This window comes from Trachymyrmex cornetzi, unplaced genomic scaffold (assembly GCF_001594075.2).
Source record: "Trachymyrmex cornetzi isolate Tcor2-1 unplaced genomic scaffold, Tcor1.1 scaffold961, whole genome shotgun sequence".
Lineage (NCBI taxonomy): Eukaryota > Metazoa > Arthropoda > Insecta > Hymenoptera > Formicidae > Trachymyrmex > Trachymyrmex cornetzi.
This window is the reverse complement of record NW_017300313.1, coordinates 136,343-147,004: the sequence shown is the minus strand read 5'-3', so window position 1 is coordinate 147,004 and position 10,662 is coordinate 136,343. Positions and strand designations below refer to the sequence as shown.

Here is a 10,662-nt window from a genome sequence, read left to right as displayed (position 1 = left end):
AAATTGATATGATCCTTTTATCACAATGTCGATTAACCCTTTTTTCTTAAAAATTAAAAAAAATTAAGCTTTGTACGAACGACGTACCACAACTCTCACCCGTAATACTCATGTTTGGCCCGATTTCCTTACCACATATCTCACAAGATATTGTAGGCGAAAGGGTTAAAAGTAGTCCTAAGTGTTTCTAAACTATTCACGATCACAATCTGTGAGGCAGCTAAAAATATAATAATCGTCGCTAAGCTTCACTTCGTGTAATCACTTAGATAGAACATCTTGAATGTTTAGAATATTCACAAAGAAATATAACATGCGTTATATTAAAAGGCTTACTTTTTTGATATCCGATGGGATATCCTAATCCTCTTACATTTATTTTATAACACTAAATTGCATAAAAAAAGAAGTTTGGCACGGTTTTAAGTTTAATAAATACGTTAACATTGAAAGATATCACCACGAGATAGAGGTCCTCAATAAAAATAGATGTCTGTATAAGATATTTATATATATAAAACATAAATCTTAATCGACTGAAGAATCGAAGTTTTTTTTTTCGGAAAACTAGTCACCGAAATTGGATCTTGAAATTTTTTAATTTACCTATTTGGTTCGTTTCCTTTTTCTCGCTCATCCAAATAATGATTTTTGTATTCAAAGTATTCTTCATGACATAATCCTTCACAATCACAATCACTTATTGAGCGACTTTCTTTGTATTTTCTATTAGTTCTTAATTTCTTAATTAAATTTGTTAATTAAGCTAATTTGGAGTATCAAAGTCCGTAATGTCTGCTAACTAATTTCACTTTATCGCTTCTTGTTTTCTGCCATCATGTTGCCGTAAACGGAGTAGATAAGTCGAGTATTAATTATAAAAACTGTCCTCAGTTTCCCAACTACAATCGACAAATACATTTATCAACACTTTATATCAGTTTTTCTTATAAGATTGCACTGTATATTAAAAATTCTTGGCGAGCAAATCAGTGTTGTCGCATCTTTAATCTCCGTTCTACTACGATACGCAATTTTAAGGAAACCTTAAGAAATTAAAGTCTATACACATAGAAATCTTAAAAAAATGAATCCCAGTCTTAAGTAACCAATTTCAATTGACACTCCACGTTATTCTTCTTCCAGTACAGCGTTGTCAATCGAAATGCAGGATAATCAGCCAACTGTTGATCGATCTACTTGCAGTTCTCTGCTTCAGCGCTGAATCTAGGATCCAAGGAACTTCAAGGATCAAAGAATTTGTATACTAGGTGGCCGAGTGTCCTCTCTAAGTCTCTCACTAGCACTACTGATCTCGCAGCTGCACCTGCCATGCTGCTCGATCCTGATCCATACCCTCCTCGTGCTATTCGTCAACAGGCTCCAAACCTCAACTTCTATGTCTTCGTGATAGATCGACGACGATACCGGCGCGCAACTGAGATCGGGGCTAACACAGCAGCCTGAGTGGCTGTCGCACTTCTTCACCACAATGTATACCGGCTGATTCACGCTCTCACTTGGTTGCATACTGTGCACCAGATCCCTTAGATTATAAGCTCTCGATTGGGGCTCTCTGCAGAGAAACTTCTTGGTAGCCTCCATCGCACGTGGCAGATGGATCCTCCTTGAGACTCGATGATAATGACCGCTGTGATGAGCCGTCAAGACTACTATCATCTGATCCACCGTCGTCAGGACCAGAATCAAGAGTCTTAGAAGTGATCCCCTCGGTTTGCCTTTCATTATTGGTCCTAGCTGATTTCCTAGTCGGAAAATAAACTCAAAACTTGGATTTTTTACTGAGAAGCTCAATCGTACTTGATTGCTGAATTGATCTGTGATCCCTGGCATCAACAAATTGATCGTTATTGATCACTGAACGTGCAAGGTCTTGGTCCCATTGATTTTTTCGCTCAGAAGAATTTCGTTATACTAAATCAAACTGAAGATATCAAGAACGTAGGAAGGATAAAAAATTCTTCTTACTACGCCTTTTAAGAACGAAATCACCACGCTTTCAGAAAACTGAAGAGATTCTTTTTCTTCTCGGATTTTTCTCTGCTTTATTGATTTATTTTTTAGATTTTTTTTGCTTTATAAATTTATCTCTTCTAAAGAAAAAGGAAGCACAATAAACTTGGGTTTGCTTGAAAGGTGAAATATCTTCTCTTCTTCCTTTCCTTTTTGAAACTTCGTTCCCTTCGAGAAGCAAGAAAATCACGTGGTGAACTTTTGAACAGTGGTAGCTGGATGAGAGAAGAGCTACACAGGCACCAAGTATCGGCCGACTGAGATTTTCCTACTGACACACGAGTATTTATATATGGAAGAGCTCGCACGCATGCCTCACGCAAGAACACGCGTAAAGTCCAGATCGCGCGTGCCTTCCGCGATGATTCCGCTTTATTGTGCAACCGTTTTACGAGCGAGTGTGCAGCCATTACTGTTTAACCCTTTGCACTTTGAATAATAATTGTCACAGCCGGTAATGAATCTGTCAAGCATATTGATAGCTATGAATAATGTAAATATAATGAATAATGTAATGACATAATTTAAGGAAATAAAATAACAATAATGTATTGATATCTAGAATTAATATTTTTATCGATATTTCCGATTAAAGAATTCCGCACTAATCTTATGTAAAATGGATCTCAGCCGAATTGGCTGAAATTTTACTACAATGTAGATCATGATGTCCTGATCAAAAATCCTCATGGGCACAAGGTCCAAAAATAGATAGTTTTCGAGATATTGGAAATAAAATGTTGGAATTTCCAATATTTGGCATCCAACTTATCTCGAAAACTGTCTATTTTTGGATCTTGTGCCCATGAGGACTTTTGATCAGGATATCATGATGTACATTATAGTAAATTTTCAGTCAATTTGACTGGGATCCATTTTACATAAGATTAGTGTGGTCCTTTATTAAATGTTTTTAATAATAAATTACTTAGTTACAATTTTTAGAATTAATTTTTATATTATAACAAAAGATCCCGCACAAAACATATGGAAAATGGGTCCCGGCTAATTTGACTGAATTATTGTACATCAAAACAGCGATTTTGGCAGAGTTTGATGTACAATAACTCAAAAACTGTTCATTATTTTACTTCGTGCCCATGGAGACTTTTGATCAGGACGATCAGAACTACACATATTACAAATTTTCAGTCAAATTAGCCGGGACCCATTTTCCGTATGTACGGGGTCCTTTGTTCGAAAAAAAAATCTTAAGAAAGGCTGTGTTTATTGCAACTTTTCCATTTTTTATGAAATTTATTTTGAATTATATTAAAAAAATTGTTCTTATAACATAAAGTTCATTTAAAATTCATTCAAGAATATAATTTTATTGTTTATTAACTTTTTTTGAAATTTAGTTTGTGGAAAAATTTTCGATTTTAATTGCTTATATTGTTTGTAATTTAACAATAATGATACTTAGTGACATTTTTGCCAGGGAAAAAATGTTTACCCTAAAAATCTATTAAAAAAAACTTCTACTTTGAGTTTAAGACATATGGATTTGAACTTTATCCACGTAATTTTAATATTAATGCGCACAGATGATTATTTTAAAATGTATTATATATATAATAGGTACCGCGGAAAGTTCGTGTCGTTTTTTCAAGAGATGTTTATAAAGGAAAAAATGACACGAACTTTCCGCGATACCTGATAATTAAGGCATAAATAAGTAATAAAAGAAAAACGACATATGATTTAACAATTTTATTAAATAAAGGAAAAAAGATGTAAACACATTGATTTCAATGTTTATTTTAATAATGATAAATAATAAAACGGTCATAATAAAATATAGTCTATGATACAACATTCGATGACAATATAAAAATTAAAAATGAATAATTTTGTAATTGATGAATCAAATAATGAGCCAAAAATTCGATTTCTTTTTTTCATAGTAGATTAATTGGCAAATAATTTGAAATATTCATGCATTATTTATTTGGACAATTACTGCGCGGATTGTCACTTTAAAAGTCATCTTTCACGGCTTCTAATAACGACTGCGAAATCATCTTCTCGCGAATGATGATTACTTCGAATATTTCGATTGCTTTGCTAACTTCCACGAACCGTAAAATGCTGTTCTTCTTTTCACACGGAAAAAATAAACCTACTTGTCTATTTGCAGAAGCCTTATTGTTATTATAATGCTAGAAGAGTAAACAGTAAACAGTAAATGCTAGAAGAGTAAACAGTAAACACTATTCCTTAAATTTTGAATTTTTCAGTAATAAGTAAGATAATTATATCTTTTTAAATTGAAAAAATTGTAAATTTTACTATCACTTAGTAAAACTCAAAATTTTTCAACGGTTTTGTTCTTTCCTCTTGTCTAATATTTATTTGATTTAAGTATTTAAAATATTTGTACGTGATTCTTCTCTCCAGATTATTAGAGTTACGCGCTAACTCGTTTTACGAGAAAAATAGAAATCCTCGAGGAAACCCAGAACTCAAAGATATGATAACTACCAAGTGTGTCATCTTGACAGGTGAATAACCAAATGCAAAAGATTAAATTAATACGTATTAATCACGTTTGTTTTCTCAGTAACGATGCAATATCTGTGATACATTTGCATCTTAAAGGCTTTTTTACGTAAATTAACTACTGGCTATCAATTAATATGCAATTAAATAATCTTTTGCAACACTTCGTCAGATTTATTAGATTCTGTCAAGGTCTGAACTGAAGTAATAAATAAATATTATACGTAGTTCCTATTTAATATATGTTAAATTACATAATCCTACAGCACAAAGTTGCACAAAAATTGCAGCAACATTGCATGTTGCAATAACATTGCAAATATTTTGCAGCGATATTGCTGCAAATTCTGTGATGTATGGGAAGTGAATATAAATTAAATATGCAATTATTTGGCATTGTGTGTTATTAATTCTAATTGTAAATTACATTTTTATAAATCTGTGCAATTTGAAAAACGTTATTTTCTTTTTACAATATATATTTTATACATTAAAAAATTAAGTTTAAGTTATTTTCTGCCCAGGATGAGATATTTCTTAGAATTTATTTTAAAATAGAATAAATTTGTTTCTTTTCCGCTTTCTTCTTCTCGGGAACTAATCTGAAATAGATGATTCACACACACACATACACACTCATACACATAGGTGGAACAAATGTACTTCCAGTAAATCTAATATTTCCGATTATCATCGTAGTTAAGTTTTTCTAGAATTAATTATATATGCAGTGGGCGTCCGTAATCGGAATTTCTTATTGCACAGGCGCCACTTTATTAGAAATGTATGGTCACGTGCCAAACCATATATTTACAGTCGATCATGTAATTAATTGTTTTATCAATTATTATATGATATATGTATCATTGAAGAAAATATCTGTATATATTATTATTGACAATATAACAATAAAAACAGTTTAAATAAATATTATAAAGGACATATAAGAGTCAAATAATTGTTACTAAATGTAGGTCACATTAATAAAATAAAATATAAGATTTAATTAAAAATTTAGATGAACAACATATGCATAGACATTACATGGTTCGGCATTTTATTAAGCTATCTTCAGATGATCCTTAACATTTTGCAGTTCTTTGAGTGTATCCATTTTTACATCGGTAGTTTACAATTAGTTCATGATAAAACATTGAATATGCGATGAGTGCCTTCTAAGAAAACAAAATTTCCCTCTCAATCGATTTGCAAGTCGAATGTTTGAATTTTCTAGATATTGCATATGTTACAAAATTTTTTGTTAATAATATTTATTTAAATTTTGTTAAATTTAAGAGTCCTGTTAATCTCTTTATTATAAAAACAATTTATTACTTATTATTTATATTAATATCTTTTTTATAAACGAGCAATAATAATTATAATAAAAAACTGGAGAAATGTATCTTATGTATGTGTTTTATGTGTTCAAGATTCAATGTATATTTTATTTTAATAAAATACTAATTTGTTTAAAATTTTGTTATAAATACGTACATTACATATCTATATATTTTTTTAGATCAATTGTTTTTAGAAAACTATTATATTTATAATCAATTAATATTTTAAATATACTATTTGATAAATTTGTTAATAATATCGTTATATGCATAAGCTGAGCAATAAACATACATATTGAATAATGTATAAAATGTAGGAGAATTAATTTTTTACGCAAATTAATTATAATACAGATCAAGATTGTAAAACAATTTCGTCAGTGCCAGATAATTTTGCACCTGTTACAAAAAGCTAAAACATGATGAAGCCGTTCCTGGTGAGTTGTGTGACGCAGGTGGGAACACCTAGCCGAAGAATTTTCTTTCCTTCATCGGGAGTTCCCTTATTGCTGACATCATTCATATCTTATCCAACTATATATTAACATACGCGCTCTTATAAAGGATATTTTAATTGTAAATTTTTAAATAATTTTTAAATTATTTGTCACTGAATACTTATAAAAATACACATCGGATGTTAGTTATTAATTAATTATAGATAAATAGTTTGCTGCTCTTAAATGTTTCTTTAATCTTAAATTGTTTCAAGTAACTGCTAATAAATAATTGCCAAGTCATTCATTATTATACGTAAGAATGACGTAGTTGTTCGAATACTATTGAATACTCATCGCGGATGAGTAGAACTTCCTTCCTGGCTTATGCAATTCATTGACCAGATTCACATTCCAGAAATAAAACGTGATACGGTCCAGTTTATAATTACACAAAATGATTAATCTATGTTCTAAGAGCCCCTATTTTTCTACAATAAAGATGACTCCTATAGAGTTAATTGATTAACATTAACAATGACTATCATTAATGATGATTATTCTTGTATAACGCGTACTTTGACTTACAATTCGATAGCTATCGAATTCTTTACTTTTGTAATACTATTGTTTTTTTTGTTTTTATTTATAATTTTTTCATTTATCTTCTTTTTTCTAATCCCTCCTGGTGAAAATTTTTTTCATAATTTTTATACGAATTGAAACATTTTTCAGAAATATTGAGAAATATTTGGAAAATTTACATCTTCTCTCAGAATTTTTCATACAAGTGAATTCTGAAATATTCTGAAATTTTTCATCCCATAATTTAAAAAAAAATATTAAAAACTTTTTTAGATTTTATAACATTTCATCAGAAATTATACTTACAAAAAATTTTAGAAATCTTACGATATTCCATAATTAACATATATGAAAAATTCTGAAAAAAGATGTAGATTTTCTGAGAAACGTTCCAATTCGTATAAAAAATGTGAGAAAGTTATAAAAAATTATATAGAAATTCTGAAAAATTATATGAAAAATTCTGAGAAAAATTTTAACCATAGTAAAAATGTTATATATACAGGATGTCCCGTAAGTTTTGGCCAATCGCTTTTGTGTAGATAAAGCGGACTAAACTGAGTCGAAAAGTCCTGTATCATTTTGCAATTTTCGCAATAGTTAACAAGATATTAATTACTAAAAATTGCCAAATATTGGTTTTGAATAATTTTTTACTCAAATACTATTAAAACTTTACAGAAACACTGTAAGAGACAAAAATCATTTATTTTCTTCTCATAGAACTCTAAGAATTTTTTCAGAATTTTTCATCAACTTTTCAGTACTGCATTTTCTTATTTGTACCAACATGAGAAAATGCGGTATTAAAAAATTCTGAAAAAATTCTGAAAAAATTCTGAAAAAATTCTGAAAAAATTTTCAGAACTTTATGAGTAGAAAATAAACAATTTTTGTCTCTCGCTATTTTTCTGTAAAGTTGATAGTAAATTTAAGTAAAAAATTATTAAAAATCAATATATTCAGCAATTTTTAGTAATTAATATCTTGTTAACTAACGCGAAAATTGCAAAGTGGTAAAGGACTTTTCGACTCAATTTAGTCCGCACTATCTACACAAAAGCGACTGGCCAAAACTTACAGGACATCCTGTATATATATATATATATGTGTGTGTGTGTGTGTGTGTGTGTGTATAGTATATGAACATACTTTATACATATATAATTATATATTAAACATTTTTTCCCGGGATTGTATAAAAATATATTGTAATTTCCATGATTTAAAATGGCTGTGCCTCTGTTTTTTTAATGTTGCTATAGTTGCAATTTATTTGTGATATATTTTAATACCGCGCGCGGAGTTTAATTTGATAAAAAGGAATATATATCGAGTTGTATTGTAGATATTATATTAAATTTTTATATTATGAATCATTTAATGATTCATTCTTTGAAATATACGATTGCCAAAACAGTGCGAATTCCGTCATAACTTTCGATGACCCACTCTCGTCCAATCTGTGTAAGGAATTTTAATCTATTTCCTCAATTTAAATGTGCACGATGACAAATAACCCATCTTCAAACAATCGACAAATTTTAATTTAATTTCGTATTTTACATGTACATATGTAAACAATTAAGTTACATTATAGCAGATGAACAAAATCGTGCGATTATAATTCATATAAAAATACGCTATTTATAAATTTTAGAATATACATGTATTAATAATATATTCTACAATGGAAAAATGAAAGCATTAAAAAATAATATTTTTTTACATTTGACAGTTATTTAAATTATTTATATTTAATTAAATAATACAAATTTCAATATTTATATTTAATATTTACCTGCATTTAATATTTATTTAGCTTTATATTTATATGTTTGTTTTGTGCATCTTTAAATTTTTTAAAGCAGCTGGTTTGTACAAAATACAATGATAAATCAGTTATCGTTACAAGTGCTATTATTATTCGCCCGAGAGATCTGTCTATATAATTTTTTTTCTTGTTTATCGATCTACTGAACGACGGTGAATTCGCGTGTCTTACGGAAATAAAGAAAGAAGTCTTTAGAATACTCGACTAGACACGACGTAGACGCTTATGTATTACTGCAATAGATCATATCTCAGCATAAGCCGCAATAACTGTTATCCCAAGTAATTCCCGTTCATAGTAACTGTTATCCCAAGTAATTCCCGTTCATAGAAATAAACAATATTTTTGCAGTGGTTCCTCCTTGTGCTTAAATTATGTATTAATAGCAGCATAGATTCCTTTTTACTGTCTCCATTATAAAAATAAATAAAAATTATTTTTGTGTATAGATAAATTATTTTCGTGCGTTTATTTTTTCATATTTTATTATAGTAATATATCAGATTCATTTTTTAAGAAATTTTTCTCAAAGATTAAAAAATTTCCTCAGAAATAATTGTTTCAAAAGTTAATCAGTTTTTAACTATGCAGTTTAAAAAAAATTGGAAAATTTAATTTTTTTTAATTCAATATAAATTTATATGGTATATACCTTTTATAGTAAACAATATTAAATCAATTTAATTACTGAAATTTTAGTTTTATTTAAAGTGTTATATTATAAAAATATAACACTTTAAATAAAACTAAAATACACTGTAAAATTTACAATGACACGGTTTCAAGATTGTGAATATTACAATGCCAAGTCTTAAAACTTATAATTAAAAATTTTTGATCAACTTTAACTTTAAAAATATGACTTCGATCTTCACTATACTTCTCGGATTTCTGCATCCCAAACCAGGTGATCACATAAAAAGAAAAGAAAACAGGAAGAAGAATTCAGAAGGAAATGAAGCGAGAAAGAGAAAAGTCACGCGAAGTACTCTTAGTAATTACGGTCATTTCGAAGAGTTTCTTGGAACGGTTGGATTGATCCCTCCTCAAATCTTCTTCTCTTACCTGGAATCCGTAGGAAGACCTCTCTGCGAACAGAAATTGAAGAGCAAGTGGCAACGAGAGAGAAGAAATCGGAGAAGGCAGGACGAAGTGAGGGAAAAACTGGATAACAGTTACGTATATACTCAGAATGAAAGATTTCTGATCGCAGAGCTTGGAGGTAGTTGCAGTGGGCTTCTTCGATGCCAATCGTGAAGATTAAAGAATAGATCGAAGAAAGTTGGCCTTTGGAAAAAATCGATTGCATATTTAAAAAAATTATCGGAATGGTTAATTAAATATTTCTGAAAAGGAGAAATACTTCTGGGAATAAGATAAGGAAGTTGGCTTCTTCTTTTAAAAAGAAATCAAAGGAAGTGTGAAGATTAATTTGTGATTGGTTTAAAAATGACTGAAAGAATTGAATCTCTTCTTGATTCGAAGTAAATCTGAGTCTTTTACTTTCTTGAATTCTTTAAAATACTTCTTTTACTGTTCAATTGAAAGTGGAAAAGATTTAAAAACCTTAGAGGTCAAGGATTTATAACATCTGAAGTTCCAGTATTCCGTTTTAATGTAAAAAAGACTGTTTTGCTAATAAAATAATCCGGTTTTCCTGAAATAGAATATAATCGATGAATCAAATTGAAGTACATTTGGGAAATATTGTGATTGCTATTCAAGACTTAATTTTATTGAGTAACATCGTTGATCAGTTTAAAAAAAAGTGTGCTTTGCTTTAAAAATATATTACAGTAATTATTGAATTTAGCTGAAAAATAGTTAAAATTTACTGATTTTTACTATTACTAAACAATACACTGGAGTGATTCTACAAATTGTGAAAACTCAATCAAACTTCAAACATTTTGAAAGTCACATTTCG

The 10,662-nt window shown here is 29.3% G+C and overlaps 1 protein-coding gene across 1 annotated transcript; it reads right to left on the bottom strand.

Moving 5' to 3' along the window:
- Nucleotides 1-381: 381 nt before the first annotated feature.
- On the bottom strand, nt 382-2,548 carry LOC108769873 (uncharacterized). Its single transcript, XM_018521094.1, has one exon. It carries the CDS (start codon nt 1,852-1,854, stop codon nt 1,252-1,254), a length of 603 nt encoding a protein of 200 aa, XP_018376596.1. The 5' UTR covers nt 1,855-2,548; the 3' UTR covers nt 382-1,251.
- Nucleotides 2,549-10,662: the final 8,114 nt, after the last annotated feature.

Coding starts and splice junctions, on each gene's coding strand:
- LOC108769873 (XM_018521094.1), bottom strand. CDS start 1,854: ATGCCAGGGATCACAGATCAATTCAGCAATCAAGTACGATTGAGCTTC.